The sequence below is a fragment of the Pleurodeles waltl genome, chromosome 6 (genome assembly GCF_031143425.1).
Source record: "Pleurodeles waltl isolate 20211129_DDA chromosome 6, aPleWal1.hap1.20221129, whole genome shotgun sequence".
In the NCBI taxonomy this organism is placed as follows: Eukaryota; Metazoa; Chordata; class Amphibia; order Caudata; family Salamandridae; genus Pleurodeles; species Pleurodeles waltl.
In genome coordinates this window covers 549,814,176-549,837,512 of record NC_090445.1, presented here as the reverse complement: position 1 = coordinate 549,837,512, position 23,337 = coordinate 549,814,176, and the positions used below count along the sequence as shown (strand labels likewise).

The following is a 23,337-nucleotide window of genomic DNA, read 5'->3' as shown; positions in this document are numbered from 1 at the left end:
GCCAGTGTGAAGTGTGTAAATAGGATGAAAGCTTCGCTAAGAAGTTTACACATCGTTGGTCAAGAAGCTACGACCAAGATCATGCAAAAAGGTACTGCGCTGCCATGCGAAATAAAGTTATACTTTATATGGAGCAATAACACTAAAGGTGTATTCAACCCAATGTACAAAGCACAGTTAAAGACAATTATAATTTGCTACATATTATTACAAATAATAATACTGGCTGACAGAACAAGTAAAAAAGAAAGCATACTGCTATCAGTCCTGCCTGAGTCTTGATAAGTGGAGCCTTACGACATCAGCACTGGGTGGGGAGACCCAGGAAGAAGCACTGGGGTTGTGCTTAATGAGTTGTTCAATACCTGAAGAGGTATACCATCAAAGCTGCTAGGTGGTGACTCAGAAAACTCTAGAGGTCTTCATGAGGGACGAGTCTCTGATGGAGACCAAGAAGGAGGTCAGAACTTCAAAGACTGTCCTGGATGACCGGGAGGCTAAACCATCATCTGACTTCCGCGGTGATGCTAATTCCCATGGACAGCTGAAAGCATCTGGCAGATCGCCATCCTCAATGTCAGCCACTCCCATGAACAGCTGCAGTGCTTTTGCTTTTCTGAAATCACCACCACCTTTCGATACCGCCAAAAAGCAAAATATTGGTGATGGATGGACTGCCTGGATAGAGACATTTGTAGGTTTCATTGATGCCCTTGAAGAAACTGATAAAAGAAAAATTATCAGATATGTAAAAAATCTTGCTGATGATGGTAAGACGTCATAAGGAAAATGCTAAGAACTGATGAAGAAATCCCATACTGTCAGATTAAGAATGTGTTAGATCTCCGTTTCAATCCAGTACCAAATATTACTCATGAATGATACATTTTCAGTCAAGAATGTCAAAGAGTTGGAGAAATAACTGGTGGAAAGACTCGCCACACTCCTCAAACACTGTAAGTTAAATTAATTTAACGATTTTAGATGAATGCTGAGAGAAACTCTTAGTCTAGAGCAAGTATTGATGGATGCCCAAGCTGAGGAACCTGCTGAGGAACAAGCCACTGACATGGAGGATGCAGGTGCCCCGATCAAGTTAGTCATGAGTGTGAAAAGTTATTTGAAGCAAACAACTGAGTGATACAAAGTGATGCCTACACGTAAAAATTGTTTCCGATGTAGATTTTCATTTCCACAGAAAGGAAAAGGTCTTGCCATTGGACTGATATGCAAACACTGTGGTGAAGAGAACCATTTTTTGATGATGTGTAAAGTGAAGGAAAAAGTAAGTGCGTCACAGCCCGAAGACAAAATGGCCGCCATTCCAAAGTCCATGTTCAATGCACTCCCACAAGGCCAAGCAGCAACATCAGTTGAGGCAATTAGATACAAAATGAAATAGATCATCATCTAATTAATCGTCAAACAGTTTTTCCTCCTCAATGATAATTGGAAGTAAAGAAAGTGATTGTGCCATGTCGATGTTGACCTACGAAAAACATGCACATGTCGAACTGGTTTCATGTGAAGAAAAAAGTCAGTCATAGAAAAATGTACATGTCAAAGCAACACAATCATACAAACACTGCCCAAAGATTACAATGAAAATAAATGGATGTTCAGTACATGTTATTGACAGCAGTGCATTAATAGATATAATGCCTGATGAAAGGTACAACAAAGTGTCTGTGTTACTGCAGCTTACACTGTTAAAGACCAACGTTTATAGTTGGGCTGCATTGACACCCATAAAGATTTTAAAATAAGGGGGGAAAACAAATGTGACTGTTTTTCCCTCACCATGGCTTATAAAACATCTTTTATAAAGTCCCTGCTTATATTTACACTGCACCCAACCCTTGGTGTTCCTAGGACAGACCTTAGGGGTGACATACGTAAAAATAAAGTAGTTGGAGACTTTGGAAGTACTTTTAATTCCAAAGTCGAATTTGGGGTTTATTTTAACCTAAAAAACAGCCAGCAAGGCAGGTCTGCCTTTATAATGGCACCAGAGACCACAGCAGTGCCCCCAGGGGTGCCCTTTCTTCCATCAAGTCCCTAAACCTACATGCCATACCAAATACTTGGGACGTATAGGTAGGTTGTCAGAGCCAATTATAATTAGGCCTGATTTGCATATTTCATCTTAAACAGAGCACTAGCCCTGGGACTGGTTAGCAGTGCCTAGGGCACAGCCAGAGTCCGAAAGCACCATTATCAGCAAAAAAATGGGGTCAAAACGTGAGGGGACTAATACAGTCAGCCCAGTTTACCCACAATTTGTTATATGTATGTGTGTATATGTATGTGTGTATTTATATATATATATATATATATATATATATGTGTGTGTGTGTATATATAAATATCTGTTTATGTTTGCATGTTTATGTATATATATATATATATATATATATATATGCTTTTTTTATTTGTATGTATATACATATGTGTATGGGTATATGCATATATATGTGTGTGTGTGTGTGTGTCTGTATATATGTGTGTGTATATATAATTATATGTGTCTATATGTAAGTATATATATATATGTACGTATATATATGTATGGGTATGTATATATGTATGCATGTATATATGTGTGTGTGAGTATATGTATGTATGTATATATATATATATATATATGTTGTGTCTAGTGCTGGTCACCAGTAGGTATAGTTAGATCTGCTTTTCTATTGGTAAAGTATTTTTTCTGTTAACTGACAAATCTCCACAAAGCGTTCCAAAAACGTTGCTACTTTTTAATTTGATTGTTTGTGAAATTGTAGGGGCGATCCATCAAGGAGGGGTTGAATAAAAATTGGGGTCCCAAAACTCAAAATCCCCATGCATTTTCCACAGACGACTTTAAGACAGGCTGCAGCAAAAACTGCTGAACAGGATTACACCAAATTCGTCAGGAAGCTAGATCTTGGTCCACAGACTGTTTGTAATTTGGTGCAGAGCTGGTTGTTTGAGAAATTAAAAGTCAAATATAATTGTAGCTTTTGGCACTTGGGCTCGCAAGAGTCTCCTGGACTCTTGCGGGAGAGCTACTTTAAAAATAGAGGTTTCTGATTGGCCCAGTGAGCTTTATTTCCCTTAGGCCAACTCACTTGTGCAGGAGTCAGACTCCCACATGAGTGAGCCCTCTGATTGGGGCCAGCCACTTGAAAAGAATGTTGCTGACAGCCATTACAGGGCTTGGGGATGGAGTTCCCTGTCCTGGAGTTCTAAAAGAAAAGAAAACAGTTTGTTATGGGGGGGCAGGATATGGATACCCTGACCTATAGGCCCCATAAGGCTCCCCAGGGGGCCTAAAAAGAAAAAAAGGAAACAACTGTTGAGATCCTGTAACACTCTCATGGGATTGACAAAAAATGGTGGCCGGGCTACATTTATTTATTTCAAGCCCGGGGGAGTCTACCCACTGGGCTGTGTTTAGAAAGGGAGGGGAATGTGTTTCCCACCTTCCTGAGACTCCAGAGGCCCCGGGGAGCCAACCCCTGGGGTCAAAAATAATTTTTATGGGAGGGGGATGCACTGCCTGCTCCCCAGTCATTAGAGCCCCCAAGGAGCCCGCCCCTAGAGCAATAATATTATTTTTGTGGAGGGGAGGGCACTTGTCCTTGAACAACGACAGGCTTTGGGGGACCTATTGCTGGGACTAATTTTAATTTTTATGGGGAGGAGGGCTGCACGGCCACCCTCCCTAAGAGGCCTTGGGTAGCCCTTGCAGCACAGGGGCCTTGAGACTCCCCCTGCAGCCTCAAACATCAGTAAGGTGGTAATTACCTCGGATGCATTCCAGACCATTTTAGCCCACCATAACACTTCTAACAGAAACCAGTCATTTGCAAATCAGCCTTGGTCCTGCCATGTCTTGTCACCTCTGATTAGAAACATAGGTAAGTCTAGACAGGTTTTGGCCTATTTGAGCCTCATCAGTAGTGTGCTTCTTAAATCCAGTGGCCCAGTGAGCACAGAGCTCGTGTGGAGCAGAGAATACCTGCAGGTAAAGTTTTGTGCCGTCAGTGTATTGTTGAATTTTGGTAATGCTATTGGTGGGTAGAAAGGCTCCAATTAGTGGTTGAAGAACAGGTAACAAGACTGAAATGTGGAATTCACTTCAGAGATAGAATTTACTGACACCTGGATGTTCCCATGTGAAGAAACTGGTGTTTCTTGCATTGGCAAAAAACATTGCCAGTGAATCCTATTGAGGTGGGTTTGTCAATGGTTTCAAAGTTGGCTGAGCAACCCAGTAATACCCGGAGGCAAAGGTTCTTTATCTGTAGTCACAAGTTTGTCTGCATGCTGCAATGTGATCTAAGTAGAATCGGCAGTCACACAAGACACGATTGATGTTGATGTGATTTGGAACTGCTTTTTTGATGATCTTCATAATGAAAAGTAGATGAGTGATGCATCTGTAATTGGCAAAATCATCGGAGTTTCTTCAGGAGTGGAAGGATCAGACCTGTCTTTAGAGACTGTGGACAGCGCTTTGAGAGAGGGAAGGCATTGATTGTGAGTAGGAGTCAGCAATTCTGCCAATAGGGTTTTATTAAAGAACGACGGTAAGACATTATCATCATAAGAGGTGACTTTGAGGAAGTTGAGAATGTTGGTGAGATCTGCACGAGACAGGGTTTGAACAATGCGCGCTGCAGGATGCTACACGTCCATGTGGGAATAAGATGCTAAGCAGCCTTGTAAATTGAAAATAAAAATGTTTGCCCTGATCATGACCTGCATGGAATAGAATTCCACAACTGAATTCTCAAACCAAGATTTTCCAGGTGCTAGAATATGGGACCTGATAATACGACTGGATAATCCTCAGCCAAAGATTGAAGAATGTTATGCCCCTCCCCCTGCCCTTATTAGGCACCAACCCCTCCACTCACGCAGAGGGGTTCTGCAGACCTTTCTTGCTGGAACACAATAGTATATGTCTGTTGGTAACCCACCTTGCATTGGTAAATGCCATGTGGAATATCACCTGTTAATTTCATGTCTGTATACGTATTTCTCATTCAGAGGCATCAATGTGGTATTGGATAAGTTTGGCTTCCCAAAGCCTACACCCAGAATTCCTTCTAACTTGTATTCGGGGCCTTTCAGCACCGTTCCCTGTTTCAGTGGTCACCCTTTCTTAATTACTTAAGACACTAAAGCTATTATAATATTTTTCAGTTACAGGCGCATGGAACAATGTGTTGTAAAAACATTCCAACATATTATGCTTAACTGTTCTTTCTTTTCATTACGCAGGTATAAAATATTTGAAACCTATTCTTCTATGTAACACAAAGCTAACAGAAGATGTATTTTTGACCACGCGCAGCAGTGTATTACACCATTATATAAAACTTAATAGGCTCTTTGACTACTTTATTATGTGCTTTTTGACCAGCACATACAGACTACCTACAATGCAGGCAGGAAAGTGATAACTTTACTTTTATTTAGAAAACAAAGGGCGAATTGCTCACACTTGCCGACTCCTTTTTAAACTCTGTGTCCGACAAGTCCCTGGAGAGTTTGTAGAGTTTTGCTATATTACATATCCTCATTTTAAACCTCATGGAACAGACAAATAGTAAACAATAAAACTTATGGAGTCATTTCCCTATGGGATGTTTGAAGTTAGGCAAATGTAATGGGGTGTCAGTTAATTATGTTAAAAGCACTCTGGTTGCTCCATGTCTTTGGCTGTGAATGGACTGCTCACTTACAGGGGAGAACATGTTTGTTACACAAATTGCCAGTAGGTATGCTTCTTCCTCAGGGAGGACTGGCCATATTTGAGCTGGACTGGAGTAGGGTCAAGACTGATTTGCATATGGCTGGGTCCAAACTGAGATGACATGGTAAGTGAAACTTGATGGATTAGTATGCTGTCTGAGTGATCACCGGTGGCTGAGATTAATTCAAGCATTCCATCCATCACTCTGCTTTTGATGCCCTAAGTGTGACAGCTATGCCCAGACATGGGTTCCATGCACACTATACCACTGGAACCAAGCCAAACCTGGCTGATGAGCCATAACTAGGGCAAAACCAATCATGGGTTGCTTGTACTCTAGTTTGAGGCTGACCTCGCCTGACAGTTCGGGCTGGACTGTCAACAATGGAGCAGTTTCAAGACTGATTTGCATATGGCTGGGTTCAAACTGTTAAAACTACAGTGTCATGGTAAGTGAAAAACAATGGTGTGGTATGCAACCCAAGCGACCACCAGCGGCTGAGTTTAATTCAACCATTTCATCTATCACTTTGTTTTTTATGGCCTTCCTCTGACCCAGTCAGAGTAGAAGTGATCAGCAGTGGATGGAGCTCAACAGACCTCAGGGGAGGCAGACATTCACAGGTCCCTACTTTCTTCTTCAAACAACACTAATTTTCCATATAAAATGTGTGCACACTACTCACAAAGATGATGATGGACAGTGAGAGAACCAAAGCTAAGAGAACGTGTGCAGCAGCCCATACTGGTTCTATACTGGCAGATGACCAGCGGTGCCCCCAACTGTGTACTAAAGAGTGTGGGTCTGAAGGGAGCACGATTTGGCCCTGCTCTTCAGCAACGTTCATCCAGTGTTTGCCAGAGCAATCATGAAAAAATAAATCAATGAGAGGAAACGAAGCAACTTCATTACAGCTGAGACTCTTCACCATCCGTGCACATGAGTGAGCTCATGGAACAGTAAAATAGCTGCATGCTCTTACTACAGTTGGCTGATCTAAAATTGGATTGACACTATCAACAAGCAATGGCTGAAGGAGACTGACCCGAAGTGCTTTCTATGTTTTATTTTCTTCAAGACATCAGCTCTCAAAAATGAATTTAAAAACAGTTTCTTGTGAACAAGTTTGAAGGGGCGTAACGTGGCCCTGTACACTGTGAAAAACAGTCATGCCACTGCATTGTTTACCTGGTGCTGTGTATGTGCAAATAACACTTAGATCGTGTTCTGTTAGCATGTGCCACCTAACGTACAGTACATAGATGCCGCTAGTGGACACCATCATTTGTGCAACCCTTGCATTGATTTATATTTCTTAACATGCCTGCTCTCCACTTTCCAGGCACCACTCATGCAGAGATCAGAGAATGTTCTTTATTCAACATCGTTGGTCAGTCTGTTCTGAGAATGTCACTTCCAACTGCCGAGTAGCTTTGCTGGAGAGAGAATTTAAGCTGGATAAACCCCCACTGGGACCCCTGCTGAGATCCCGGCCTCGTTAATTTACCACCATTTACAGCTGTCAGGCCCATTTCACTTTCCACACTGACAAGCTCAAGTCCCTAATTCCCCAGATAAAGAGACAGCAGCAAACGAGAAATCTGTTTCATCTCCTTAGCATTGTTTTTTTTTTTCCTGAGCAGGCCCTTTTGTAAGGCATTCCGGCCGAAGGGGACATTTAGAAAGGATCCTTTTGAACCTGAGATTAAATGAAGATAAAATCAGTACAAGCTACACCTTTAGAGATGTTTAGAAAGTGGAAAATGAAAATACTATCTGTGGAAGTCTGAGACATACACTAAGAAAAAGGTTTGCTAATTTAATCTTTTACACTAAATAGTAACGAGGGTTTATTTACAGCAAAAGTAATATTGTATCAAAAAATGCCAGCTAATGCACATACATTCACATCACGACTTGTAGACTTCACTTGTGAAAACATTGTCCGTTGAGATTCTCTTAAAGTCCATGCTGATCTATCTTGGAAAAGTTCTTTAACAGTTTATGTAATCGACAGTTCATTTTTGTTTTACCCCAGCCCTAAATCTCTCCTCATTTTGGTGAGGATCTAGGACGCTAAGTTGTCAGCACGAGTCATGGCATGTGCTTGAACATCCACGATTAATAAATAAAAAATAAATAGCAGATCGAGTGCCGTAATAGACCAGCTGTGCTTGTTCGTGTAAGTTTTTCTATTTCTCTCTGTGTATCTTTGTCCATCTCCTTCTTTTTCTCGTGCTTTGCCTTGTATATGTATAGCACAGACGATATAAATGTTACGAGAGGGAATGCACCATAAATACATTTGGAGTAATACTTTATATTTTCACAGAGAGGACGTTCAAAATCGCTGCTCTTCCACTCATTCTTTTACTCTTTATTCCTATATTCCACTGGTTAATACTATCATCTAAAAGTTCACCTTTCAAACTCTCCTTAATAAAGAAAATTAGGGATGAGCACACAATGTAATAATCCTGCACAGGCAGGTAAAATGCCAAGACTAGAGGAAGTAGAAATTTTAAAGACTAACTATAACCTCCCTACAGCCTTTGTTTTTTTTAAGTGAATTTCTGTTTTTTTAATTCTATTTCCTAATGTTAACGTCCCTGTGACCTTTAGTTTTTTCAGTGAATTAGTATATTTTTTTAAACATATGGGCCAGACCCCTTTAACCACCCAACCGTGCTCTACACACAGCCGTGGCCGCAGGGCATAGCCTGTCACTGTGTCCAACGCCCCCAAGCCATTCAACCCTGAGAGAGAGAAAGTGAAAGATTGAGAGAGATTTATGCTTTAATTAATCATATACTTAGAATAAGATATTTTCCACACAAATTCAAAAGAATAATGTTTTTGTTAATTAAAAAGAGTGAGATCACCTTTCAGTATGTAACGTAAATATTTATAGTTGCAAAGAAACAAAAGCAGGAAATGACTCACTCAACTAGATTAGAACCCTTAGCCTTTAATGTGCATGTCTGAGACCTTAATCACTAGGCCAGAGGTGACTCCATACTGTGCAGTGTCAAGTCTTAGCTATGACATGCAATTCACAGATTTTGAGGATAAAAAGACTTCAATGTTCCATCGCTAGGAATGTTTAATAGTGAAAACAGTAGAAAATAAACAGACACACTACCAAAGGATCCTAGGATTTGAACCTGCCGCCTACTGAGTGACAGCACAAGACGTTGACCGCTAGGCCAGAAGTGACTCTGTTCTGCTCTGCATCCAAAAGTTACTATAACATTCATACCAAACATATTGCTAGTCTGACTCTTTGATGTCATTGTATGGAGAAACCATTGTAATGACAATCTCTCTCTCTCTTCCATCCCTTTATGGATGAAAGAGAGAGAGAGAATGACAGGGCCGCAGGGGAAGCCTGAAGGCCTCCGTGGTCCTAGTCAACTCCCCACATCCTGCAGGAGCCAGCATTGCTCCCACAAAGTGGTATCTGCTTTAAATTGTTCCATGCTTACAGGAGCAATGTTTCTATCTGTTACCCCGCACTCATATTTGCGTGCATGGAGACAAATAAACTCTGATTTCTGCCAGTGGGAGCTGTCAGAAAGAGGATTTTGTTTGCTTTTGCTTGGTGGGAGCTCTCAGCTGGCCAATTAGGAGAGGCCACTAGCAGGCTGGATTTCGGCTTACAGAAAAGAAAGTCCTATAACTTATTTTCTGAATTAGTTATGATAAATTCAACAGTGGCAAGATGTTGGATTTATAATTGCCAATCTTCTGTGTCCTTTCACGACACATTTGACTCTTTCCTAGCAACATTTATGCTTATATGAAATATCCCATTGATAGCCTAAGGAGCTAAGTATCTAAGTAATAGGGAAAAATGAAATGGGCCGTTTTTCCCTCACCAGGGCACATAAAACATCTTTTGGGCTGCCTTTAAAAATGACAAATGAGCCAAATGATGGACAGAATGCGGAACTAATCAAACATTCACCACAAGTCACAGATCTGGGTTTAATCCATCTATTCTTTTGTTCACCACATCACCCCAGTGTGGACCCGGCCATATGCAAATCAGTCTTGACCCTGTTCCCCATGGGAACAGTCCAGCTCAAACTGCCAGGCCAGGTCCTCCCTGGACTATAAATAAGCATCCCAGGATCGGTTTAAGGGTATCAGCCCTCATCAGCCAGGTTAGCTTGAATCCAGTGGCATAGTGAGCCTGGGACCCATGTCTGGTGATACCCAGTGCACTTAGGGCAACAAAAGCAAACAAACCAAATGATAGACTGAATGCGGAACAAATTAAACATTTACCCCCAGTCATAGATCTGGGTTTAATCCATCAATTATTTTGCTCACCATGCCACCCCAGTTTGGACTTTGCCATATGCAAATCAGCCTTGACCCTGTTCCTCATGGCAATAGTCCAGCCCCAACTGCCAGGCCAGGTCCTCCCTGGTCCATAAGCAAGCATCCTGGGACCGGTTTCAGGGTCTCAACCCTCATGAGCCAGGCTATCTTGAATCCAGTGGCATAATGAGCCTGGGACCCATGTCTGGGCATACCCGGCACACTTAGGGCGACAAAAGCAAACAAACCAACTGATAGACGGAATGCAGAACAAATCAAACATTCACCCCCAGTCACAGATCTGGGTTTAATCCACCAATTTTAAAAAATGATAACAGGCAACACAGCAGTTAACACTCCAGTGCAGGAAATCTACTTGGCCTCTAAACTTCCTGTCCTATTATATACTAGGGACTCATAGGTAGTTTGACTCCCCCTTGCCCTATTATATTCTAGGAACTTACAGGAGTCTCTCATTGCCAATTGTAATTACTCCACATTACCGTATAGCTTTTGGTCAGAGCACTGGCCCTGGGCCTGGTTAGCAGAGCCCAGGGCATAATCCGGGTCAATTACTACCAGTATCAGTCAGAAAAGGTAGGGGTGAACATGCTAAAAGGATGACTTTTTCATTCATTCATTCATATATATATATATATATATATATATATATATATATATATATATATATACACACACACACACACAAACTATAACAGGTGAATTTCTATGGTTTGGTACATTTAAAATGTGAGACAACTCTAACGTCCCTGTAACCTTTGTTTTTTAAGTGAATTTCTATGTTTTTTTTAATTTCTATTTCCTAACTATCCTAACTATAATGTCCATGTATCCTTTGTTTTTTCAGTGAATTTCTGTTTTTCTTTAACGTAAAGTAATTTTTATTACTATATGTTAATCCAACTACGACCGTGCACGGCCTGTGGCCAACATATCCACCCAACCTGCACCCTTTGGCTGTGTGCAGCAGGAGTTGGCCGCAGGTCCTGCCCTGCAGTCAGGCCCTGCAGCAACCCCTAAAGCCACCCAACCACATGCTGCCCATGGGCTTTGGCCAGACACAGCGGTAGATAGCCACTGGTCTGCATGCTCCCCTTCCCTGTCTGACTTTGGCCTCGGGGACCACATCCCCCAGAGCCCGGCCTTTTAAAATTAATGTTTTGACGGGAAGGGGACTGTGAGCCCCTCCCTCCCTTGACCAATATCAGCCCCTGGAACCCCAGCCCCCGGGGCCGAGGCTAAATATTTAATTTTTGGGGTGGGAGGGTGGCTGTGTGCCCCCCTCCCTAGTGCAGATCTTGGCCCCAGGGACCCCATCCCCCTGGGACCAGGCCATGTGACCTGGGTGCCCCAAGGGCACCCAGTGACATTGTTTTTGACCGTGGGGGAAGCCTGAGGGCCTCTGCAGTCCCAGCCGGCTCAGCACCTCCTGTGGGAGCCACCATTGCTGTCACAGAGAAAGAGCTGCTAAAGCAATGTTTGCTCTGTTTCCCTGCCTGCATGTCCGCGGGCAGGGAAACACAGGAAACCTCCAATCGCATGAAGCGATAGCTGTTTGACTGCTGTCACTTCATCCAAGTGGAGTGTTCGCTGTGACGTGGTGGGAGAGTTCCCACCAAGTCACAGCAAGCAGCTATGTCCTGAGGATGGGCACCCTGGGATATAGCAGTAGCCAGCCCTGGGGGGTGGCAGTCCCCAGGGCAAGTATTGGCTCCATGAGGGGGGCAGCCCCCCTCCAACGAGCATTGCCCCCAGAGGTGTTGGCCCCTGGGGCTCAGGGGTCAAAAACGGACCCTCTTCACTCTTTTATAGTAGCCCCGGGGTAGGTGGCGGTCCCTGTGGCTTCGGGGGGGCACCAACCCCCTCCACACAGTATTCGAATTGTATCCTGGGAGGTGGTGGTCCCTGGGGCTGTGGGGGGACTGTGTGGCCACCCTGCGATGTATTTGATTAGAGCTCCGGGCTGGTGGTGATAGTCCCCCGGGCTGCTGGGGGGCAGCAGCAGAAATGATTTACAGGTGCGTAAATGTGTTCCTCTCATTTACTTTAAGCTACAATAAATACCCATCTTGCATAGATTCCTGTACTGGTAAAAATATGCATTGGTGCTAGTCTTCAGACCTAAATAACAGTCACAACACAAACACTTGGCACAAATGCTACCTGTGACAGTCTTTGCCCTTAGACTCTTCATCAAAGCCATTTTTCATTACTTCTCAACGTTCTGTGGTGTTATTCTGTAGCCTGTCAAAAAAGGAATCAAACTACTTTTTTTATACAATCCATCATAGAAAATGTATGTGTAGGCCATTGGTACCTTAAAGATATCATTTAAGAAAGTGCTACAAATTATAAAAATTCTCAGCTCTGATATTACTTATATAAGTAATGTTAATGTTGTAAAGAATATAAATTCATTTTCCTGGCAAGATTTTCAATTAGATCTTGCAGTGTGCTGAACTTTAAAAAATCAACATAGGATAGGAGGGTAGTGTAGATAAAACCTTGCATGCTATTATGGCTATCAGCTGCACATTGTTTTCTTGACTTTTTGTGTTAATTCATTATCTTGAAAAGATGAAGATGTGAAAGCCACATATTAATGTTGCATTATGTTAAACCTGTATATTGAGCTCTCAATATATCACACCTGTTACATGTCTTCTCTGCAGATCCTTATGTGAAAGTATCCCTACTTTGTGATGGGCGCAGGTTAAAAAAGAAGAAAACCACAATAAAGAAGAATACACTAAACCCTACATACAATGAAGCAATCATCTTTGACATTCCACCAGAGAACATGGACCAGGTCAGCCTTCTCATCTCTGTGATGGACTACGATAGGTAGGTGTAAATTGCTCATGTGTGTGCTTCTTAGAAGCAGCATTCATCGTGGTTAAACAACTAAGACAGTATCATCAACAATAATAAATCATCCTATATATTTTAGATGAAAAAGTGTTTTTTACTTAAGTAGATTATTAGTCACAGCCCTTGCATAATCTCAACCAGAGGTCCAACCATGCAACAAATAATAAGACTGTCTATCTAAGATGCATTTTTCTATTAAGAAACGGTCTCTCCTCTATGGTTGTTTCATTTAATGTTTTCTGGGCGTACTCAATAGGCCAGTGTTTGCACATTAGTGGTGGAATTGGTAATGTTTTTTACACTAGAGACATTATGATGTTCTACATATCTGACCCATGCAAAGAAGAAGAAATGCCTGGGCTCCTGATGTTAAAATGTCTACCATGACATAGTGATTGCTCGCTCCTGGAATAAGCCTCTATGCGAAGGTAATTCTACTGACCGCAGTTTGCCTTCTTTCTAACTAAGGTCTTAGAATCATTGTTCCTTTTTTTAAATCTGACGGGCACTGAGGTATTTGCTTTATCTAGATAGATACATCAATACCGTTCATTAGCAATCTGGACTTTTTGTTTAGTATTGAGAAGTTGTTGAAAAAACTTCACTTTGCTAACGATGTCTGTGACAAACAGTATTCCGAATTAGATGAATCAAAAAAAGGCAGCCATTTTAACCATATGTAGCAGATTAACAGAGTGTGAATTTGCTATGGTGTTTAATTATATGTGCAGATATCTAGTCTTGGTGTCTGTTGCCAATAAAGAAAAAAATGGTCACTGTGAAGTCAATTGTTTTGTTTATTGAATTAGAAAAAACTATATTGTTATTTTGAAAGCAGCTAAATGGTCCTAGAGACGTATAAGCAACGCGTGACATACAATTGGTAATAAAACATTTGTGTCCTATTCCCTACACGCTTAACTCTCAACACACTGAATCAAATCTTAATTTACACTAAACATGAGGGGTGTCACCAAGATGGCGGTCACAACGGTTGTGAGCTTTGTCATGGCCCCCCAATAATCCTTAACCATCCTGCATATACAACTCTAACTTCCTGACTGGCAACCCCCAATATGTCCTGCTAAATCGGGGTGATCGATTGGACTCCCTTTTGGGAAGCTGTAGCTTCAAATAGCAGCAGTCTTGGGCAGCGGCAGAGATCATGACTGCGCGCTGAGCTGCATCATGGGAATGCAGGGTGCCAGTTCAGCCAAGATGGCAGGCTGCATGAAGGGGTTGCCCCGCGGTTGAGGAGCCGCCTCACTGATGCACTGGTGTGCTGTTGGGCCTCCAGCATACAGGGCCCAAGAACTGGAAGCTGAGCCACTTTGGCCCAAGTGCTGGGCTGGAGAAGCGCAGATTGAGCTGCTTTGCCCGGCACTGGTGAGGAGGCGCAGCAAGGCCAAGAGCTGACCGAGGACTGCGCCCGGGGCTTGTGAGATGGCAGTGGGCCTGACGCAGCCTTCAAGGGATCAGGGCACCTGACACCTGGAACCTGATGATTGTCCGGGTGCTTCTGGCGAGGGGAGAGAGATCCTTGGGGGCTCCACACATCAGAACAACTGTGGCCCTATCCCTTGACGCAGGAGCGTGCCTGCTCCCCAAAGCCACTTAGATTTGGAGAAGCCCCCATCTACAGCCCTACTCTGGAGGGAAAAGTGCTTGAGCTTAGTAGCAGACTGGAGAGACAGAGTGTGGTTGGTGCCTCTGGATACCCCCCAGACTACTGGCTCCCCCATCATCGCTGAAGAGACATAAAGTCAATACCTGTTGTCCGTTGCAGTGAGGGAAGGGAACCCAATCTCACATTGTGCAGCTGCCCACACAGAGAGAAACTGTGGAGACTGTACAGTGCTACCCCCCGGATCTGAGGTGACCCTACACCCAGCTGCCCAACTGACAGTTGCTGCCAACGGAGGGCTCAGAGACTTGCCGAGCCCAGGATAGAAGGACCGCACCCGAGAACCCTGCAATTGGAATTCAGATCACAGACCGACAGGGTCTTGTTCCCCAGGTAGGGGTGGCGGGACCCAGGACAGCGTGCAGCGATATTGTGGAAACAGGTGGGATACGTGAAACCAGGGGGTGCCAGACTAGGTGGCTTATTGTCCTGCAGTGCATGCTCTTGGCCCTGTGAGCTGCTCTACACAATTGCACCCATAACTGTGACCCCTGAGGCCTCTTTAAGTGGATCACTACATTCCAGGATACACCGCTGTCTGTGGGACTTTGCTAGGGGTGATGAAGGCCAAATAGTCAAGACAACGTCCCCAGTGATGCAACTGAGGCCCCATTGGCATGCAACTGCCCTTTATTAATTTTGAGGCATTAGACTGCAGACACCGGGGCTACTGCATGCCTTTGACAGCTGCTCCTTGGCAGGGAGGCAAGTGAGATTAATTTATTTGGTTTTTGACATTGCTGAGTCAGCCCATGTATCCAACACCTGACACCCCACACCATGGGAAAAGATAGACCTCAATGGGCAGTGCAGCAGAATAAGATAGACCAATATACAGCCTCTGGAACACTTGGGAGGAGAGACCCCCTCCCCCATGGGGAGACATCTGTGAACCTGGACACTCCATGTGAGCCCTCCGGATGGCAGATTCAGGCCACGTTTGATGCATCCGCTGCTGCGTAGGCCAAGATTGAATGCCATCTCCCATGATTTCTGAGTGTTGAGGGCGAATCTCCAGATGGTGGTAGAGAGATCCACAACCACGGAGCAACATGTCAGCACGCTACAGGATGAGGTAACATCCTTCAAGACTGCCCTAACAGCCAAAATGGAAACTCTGGAATGCAGAGCAGAAGACGCGGATGGTCAGTCTCAGAGATGTAACCTTCACTTTGTTGACTTCCCAGAAGATGTCGAAGGTCAGTCTCCGGAACCGTTTCTTGGATGTTGGTTTAAGGATACGTGCCTGACCGCATCATTGTCCTCTGTATTTGCAGCTGAAAGAGCACATTGTGCACTCACCCCAGAATCACCACTGGGAAGTCAGACACATACTCTCATTGCAAAAATTCAGAACTACAGAGACTGGGACATTATCATTATAATTAGGTTTTAAAACCATGTGATCCAGACTTTTCCAGATTACACTCGTCTAGTGCAGGAGCTTCAGGTATCTTTTGGAGGTGTGAAGAAAAAAACTCTGAGCCATGGGACTCCAGTACATGCTGCTGTACCTAACCAAGCTGAAGGTCCTTTAAGCAGACCGCACCTACTTCTTCACTACTCCAGAGGCAGCTTGGGACTGGCTCGAGATATGTGGGGATGGCTGGGTCCCTACGCCACAGATGTCCTGGCCCCCCTGCTCGGAGACCCGCACCCCCAGACTATTGCGGGGGAAGACACAGAGAAAGAGTCAAGTGCCCTGCACATCTCAATGCGTAGTGATCCAGAAGGATGGTACATTGGCACTGGAAGACCTGGGGCAAAGACAAAAAGTGTCCAGGAGACACATCATAGATCCCAGTCAACAGAGATCTGAGAGAGAGGAAGCAAGAGCACTGGTGGAAGAGGTGAAGGCCTTCAGCTAAGATGACTACAGCAAAGATCTTGCGGATGAGATACGGCTCTCTGACAGATCCTGAGGCACTTCCTGACCATGAAGGGGTCTCAGCAGGGGAGATCTACAGCTGAGTGGGGCATGGGCATTGAGAAAAATACTGACTGTTCACAATTCCAAACTGAACGGGGCTTCCCCAAGAGAGAGGCAAAGTGCAAGAGTCAGGAGCAAGAGTCAGATGCAAATTGCTGATTAGCCACATATCCCCCCCCATCTAGCTAAATGTTGGGAGTGACTGAGGTGAGTGATGGAGTAGCATGTATGAAATATTGCCATGGGCAGAGGTAAAATTGGTGTGCTGATAGCGACCTTCTGCAATGCATACGCAGCTGTGGTGTGTGAGTGGAACAAGGACTAGAGTGGGGGACAATGGCTTAGTACCTTCACACAGTGGGGTTGATGTGTGGCCCTCACTCAGTGCTAGACATATTTGACGTTGTGAGAATGGGAATTAATGGGACATGGCTGTGTGTGAGTGTGGGAGAACTTGTATTGACTAGTAGAGAGTGTTATAGGTATATCTGTATTTTGATTTTGCTTTAGTTAGAGCATTGATATTGGTGTTTTTGTTTATTGTGGGATGGGACGGGGATTGGGCGATGTTTGGGGATACACAAGTTGGTGTTTTGTGTCTACCCAGCAGGTGGGGGGGGGGGTTATCTCTGTAGCTACATTAAGCAAGTTGCAGCAATGATGACAGTGACACCGCTTGGAAGTGGAGTGCAGGGCAGAGGGGGTGATACACAACACAAGATGGCTGCTACGTATAAGTTCCTGACATGGAATGTCCGCAGGCTGAACTCCTATGTAAAATGATACAAGATGCATGCCTACCTTCACGGACTTGGAATGCAGGAGGCTCTGCTTCAGGAGATGCACCTATCAGAAGATGAGGGTTTCAAATTACATAAAAAATGGAGGGGCCAACTGTACTCTACCACATATTTCACAAATGCCTGAGGGGTTATTTTCTGGTTTGCCATGCAGGTCCATTCAGGGTTTTCAGGCAGATTTAAATGACCAGTACCTACAGGTGCCCTGACCTTTAGATGGTGCTGAGATGTGCCTGTTGAATGTTCATGCCCTGAAGGTGGATGATGGAGACTTTTTCCTTGAGCTGGAGAAAGAGTTAATTCCCTACATATAAGTACCCCTGCTGTGTGCAAGGGATTTGAATTGTGTTCTAGATGGTGAACACGAGAACCCCCCTACGTCCCAAAACAAGCCACACATAACTGCTGCCCTTAGCAAAGTAATGAATCATCTGCACAGTATAGATGTATAGGTGTGTGGAGAACCACACAGCCTCAGGAGTGAGAATACACCTGCTTAAGGTGTTTGGCCCTATTTGTAGTTACAACAAACTTGCCCTCACCAAGTCGGGAAGAGCTGAACAGCCTTTGCTCTGTAAATGGTTTGACAAGAGTTGTACAAAGACTAGGAAGCAGCTTTTGATGGCTTTTAAATAATCTCCACGGGATGGGGAGGAGGTTAGTAGGTGTAGGCAACGTACAGAGCTGCACTTGTGAGTAGGAAGCTTCCACTAAGGAATGGTCTTTGGGAGGAACTGGTGATTTTGAGTATCTTGAAGGATAGCACCTCACTTTGGAGGATTTTACACCACCCTTTTTTTTTTTTTTTAAAGTGGATCAGCTCTCTGATTGAGCGGTTACTGTTTCTGAGCAGGCTTGGATGGACCATTTTACAGCCCTTTATGATTGTATGTGTCCTGTGCCTTCTACCCAGCCCACTATTGGTGATGACAAGCTCATATTCAGCTGGGAAAAATTTAAATTGGCTGTTCTCTCCTTACCCCAGGGTAAGGTTCTGGGGACCAACGGAGCCCCAGGTGACTTATTGAAGTTCTTGGTGGAATTGTGAGCCTTACATGTTAATGCGGCTAGTCGCGGTTCATTCTTGACATCAGTCAGTAATAGTTCCTGTGTATGAAGAAGGAGCCAGAAGTGATCCCACCTGTTATAGGCAGTCTCGCTCATAGATGCAGAAGTAAAAATTATTGGGAGAGTTATTTTGGAGAGACTGTCTAGTTGTGCCGGTGAAAATGATGCTTTATCCAATTTGCAATATGGGTTCAGGCCTGGTAGGGGAACGATAGAGCAGAACTTATACTTGTACTTCCTGATCTCTAAATAGACTAAGGCCAGGAGGGGATCTGTCCACTTTGCTTTCATGGATCTCAGCTCAGCCTTTGATAAAGTTAACAGAGATAAGCTCTGGACTGAGCTGGGATCCACAGGGGTTGATGCAACTCTGGTCTCCTTTTTAAAGGACCTTCATAACCGGCCTGACTGGCATGGTTGGATTTGGGTCTGATGGGGAATGTACCCAACCCTTTAATTTAAAAAGAGTAGTGCAGCAAGGTTGCATTCTCAACTCTTTTTTATTCATTATGTTTATTAATCGTTTGGAAGGGGTGTTGTCTAAAGGTGGTCCAGATGTTCCCAAAGTGGATGATAGACCCATTCCTGTGCTTTTATATGCAAAGGGTGCATTTTTAATTGCCCACACAGCCAGAAGCCTTTTAAATCTATTTATTGACTTTATGGATGTATTGGACCTAACAACCAATTACAACAAATCTCGTCTTATGGTGATAGGCCCTAAAACACTAAAACTGCCAGTTTTACAACCCAGGGTCAGCTTTAAAGTAGGGTGGATAACTTTTCCTATCTAGGGATTTTGTTAAACTCCAGCCTTAGTTGGTAACCACTTATAAAGAAAGATGTAGGGAGTTTAAAGAGGACCATTTCAGGCTTAAATGATTTTATGAGGCGCCTCGGGCGAAGACCTCTAAAACAAACGTTAGAGGTTTATAAGGCAAAATATTTTCCCATGTTCACATTTGATAGTGGGATTTGGGGCTATGCAACTCTTGATAGCATTCAGGTAACAGAAAATACATTTCTGAGAAGTTTGTTGTCCCTGGATCAGAGCACTGCAGCTGGAATTGTACACTAAGAACTGGGCATGCATTTTATTATAGATTTGATTCGACTGCAGCCGCTTTTACTTTGGTGCTCAGGAGCTAGACCTCAATACATTATTACTCAGGGACTGTTTGTCCCTAGATCATGGACACCTAATACCTTGGCTCCGCTAAATCAAATCCACTTTTAAGGATTTAGGAAGACAAGGTTTATTTTTCGAACCAGAGGGCATTGGAAAAAAAGATATTGCTTGGATCAGGTAGGCATTCACCCATAGGATGGCAGCCGAACAGGAGTCTGCTGCCTTAGCCAAGCAGTCTATGGGCACCTATATTATGACTAAATCTGTGAGTGGAATGAAACCTTATCTTCTTTGGGACCTATCAAATCACCACTGTCAACTTTTAACTCATTTCAGAATGAGCACATTCTATCAACTTTTGTTTTCGAATGGGGTTTTGCATAAATTATCTGAATTCCCACCTTGCATTTGTGATAACATTTCAGTGTGTGATGCACTGCACACTAGGCTTATTTGCCCTAGGTTCGCTTCCTTCATTTTAAGTACTTAAGACCCCTTTTGTTGTCCTCTAATCTTAGACAGGTTAGACCTGCGCTCTTGTGTTTATAGCTTTTATCTACACCTACTCTGTGTCTAGGTTTCTGGGTAGGGTTTTTAGTATAAGTTTTTAAGGTTTCTTCATTTTTCCTGGATATAGGCTGTATTCTAGCTGGGTGTATTTAGAACAGCTTATTTATGTACTTGGCACTTTGTTTTAGAATGTTTATAGTAATATGATTCTAAGGAGTATTATGATGACTCTGCTCAACCAGACTTTGAAGTGTATTATGCATCATGTATATATATCTGATGTTTCTTCTTTTTAGTATGTGTATACTTGCATGATTTAAAAAAAATCAAAACTGAATAAAGTTTATCATTATCATCATCTGCTAAACTACAGCCTACGAGACCTTTGACCGCCTTGATAGGTTCCTCATATCAGACGACATGGTGCCAGGTGTGCCGTGCGTCCAGATCAGGAGACAGTTCCTATTAGATCATGCCCCAGTGCTACTGGAGTAGGGGTTAGTCATCCTCTGGTCCCCCTGTTGCCTCTGCACCTTGAGGCACTGAAGAAGGCACTGTTCGGAGACGAGCTTTGAGACATGACAGTGGGGTACTTTGACACAAACTGACTATCCACGGGTGGGAGAGGGTTGGAGTGGGACACACCAAAAGTGATGACTCATAGGGATTGCCTCTGCAGAATTGGTGGCACCAGAAGATGACTAGAAAAAGAACTCCTCGAAGCAGATGGGTTCCTAGCAGCCCTTCAATGCCAGTGTCCTGACAGGGGAGAACAGTGCAGCTATGCTGCAGACGCAGTGCCTAATTGCTAAGGTGTTAGACCGGACTGCCTAAATCGACACGAATATCAGCAGTTGCTACACGAAGAGGGGGATAAATCTGGAAGGTTGCTGGCATGACTATTGCGTCAGGAGCACCCCCTCTTATCCTTTCCTTGCAACAACCCGACGGATCAAGAGTAATGGCGCAAGATGGTACTAACGTGTTGCTGAGAGACCACTTAGCAGATGGTTATGATGGGGGGGGGGACCACACATGCCCCTACTGGTACTTCGGGACTATCTGACAGACCTTGACCTCCAGCGCTTCATGGAGGTGCAGGAAAAAGGTCTCCATGAGGACCTCCAGGTGGAGTAACTCAGAGGTGATTGGGGCCATGGCAGGATCTAAGGCCCGTGGCCCAGATGATCTGGCAGTGGAGTATTATCAGTTGTGCACAGACCTCCTGCTACCTCGCCTGCTGGAGACATACCAGGAGTCCAGGTGACTGTGCTCCTTGCTGTGATCAATGGAAGAGGCCCAGATTGTAATGCTCCTGAAACAGGGCAAAGACCCAGAGGATTCTGGCTCCTACAGACCCCTCTCCATGCAGTGTGTAGACATCAAAATATTGGCCAAGGACCTTGCTGCACAGCTGGGGTGCATCCTGACCCATCTTGTTCATGAGGACCAATGTGGCTTCATGCCAGGCAGAGGGACACACACAAATTTATGAAGACTCTGTCACGTACTCCACTCAACAGCAGGCACCAAGATATTAGCAATGGTTGCCACGCTTGACATTGAAAAAGCTTTTGATACTATAGAGTGGGAGTACTTGTTGGTCATTCTTGACAAAATGGGTCTGAGACCTGAATTCCTTGCCTAGTTCCATCTCCTGTATACCCACCAAATGGCACAGGTCCATACCGGCACTGTGGTCTCTGACAGTATACCCATTGCGTGGAGGGCTCGGCAGGCCTGCCTGCTGTTACTGCTCCTCTTTGCATTGGCTGAGACTGATGCAAGATATGGCCAGATGGGGTGTGGAGGTGGTGGTGCCGCACCCATGTTGTCTCCCTTTATGCAGATGATGTGCTGCTCTAGATTAGTAACCCGGAGCACTCTAGGCCAGCATCATTATAAATCATGGTGACTTTTGAGAAAGTCTCTGGCTTGCACATTAATCAGCAAAAGGCGATTCTCTTTCCATTGGCAAGCTTGACCAGATTAGATGCCGCAGCATTACCTCAAAAAGTGATTGATTGGAAGTGCAGACATTTTCTGTATCTAGGAATGCAGGTGACCCACTCGAATGCAGCCAATTATGATCTCAGTATGGGAGCAGCAGTCGTCCACTTGCAGGAATCCATCTGATTCTGGAACCATCTCCTGATCTCTATTGTGGGACGGGAAGCACTGAGCAAAATAGTGCTGCTTCCCCATTAACTTTACGTTCTATGGAACTGGATATGCCTTATTCCACAAGCCACGTTCACTAAACTCAGCAGCCTCTTAATTTCCTTAATATGGGCAGGTATACAGAGTAGGGTAAAACTGGAGGTGCTGAAGCTGGACCCAGAGCTTGGGATCCTAGAGGTTATACTGTTATACTCTGCAGGAATCCTGTAATACACTGCACAGTGGTGTGCGGAGGGACTGATCAGGCAGGTTGAAAGAGAGTGATGGATCTCCTGGGATGCCTAATGAGGGATTGGGGAGTCCCTGGGGAGGCCCCATACACAGTCCAACAGGTGACTGAGGTGTGGGCAGTTTTGTTTGTACTTCACAGGGTCCCAAATGCAAGGCTACTGCCTCTGAAATGGCTGCCTTGTTTTAGCAGATACAGGTGGTGGTGACTTGACCTGATGGTATGATGGGGACTGAGACCAGAGTAAACTGCTATCAAATTGGGGTATTCCCTACATGAGACGTGGCCTGGGGTTGATACTGACTACCCCCATCCCATTCTTGCAATAAGCCAAGATGTCTCATACGGTGAGGCTGCTGTGGCCTTCCTTCCCCATGGAGCCAATTGAGTTCCATATGCTGTGGCTCCTTCTGGACCCTTCACCACTAGAGGCATAATATCTGAAAGCCCTGTGTGATTTTGGACAGGTGATCTATGGATCTGCCAGCCCCCTCACAGATGCAGAGTGGCAGCGGGCATTTGCACACATGCAAGAGGTGGCCAGCAGTGCCCAGATTATGCTTACACAGTTGCACTAATTGCAGCATACTTATCTTACTTCGCAGTGGCTCTAAACAAATGTACACAGTGCGCTCATCTGGGTGCCCCCGTTGCGGGTTTGAGCTGGCGTCGTTCATCCACATGACCTGGAGCGGTCCCAGACTACAGGGTTACTGGCCACCGAACTTGATGATCTGAAAGAAACCACAGGGATACAACTCAAGCCCTTGGTCAAACCTTAGATATACACCCTGCACCCAAAAAAGGGAACACAATGAATCATAGGTTTTCCACA

At 44.3% G+C, this 23,337-nt stretch overlaps 1 protein-coding gene across 1 annotated transcript in view; it reads left to right on the top strand.

The window, feature by feature from the left end:
• The window catches only part of SYT6 (synaptotagmin 6), a 1,006,250-nt gene that overhangs the window by 920,873 nt on the left and 62,040 nt on the right, over nt 1–23,337 (top strand). Inside the window, exon 5 of the mRNA XM_069238730.1 lies at nt 12,773–12,944. Within this exon, the coding sequence (XP_069094831.1) occupies nt 12,773–12,944 (172 nt within the window). The remainder of the gene's footprint in view (nt 1–12,772; nt 12,945–23,337) is intronic.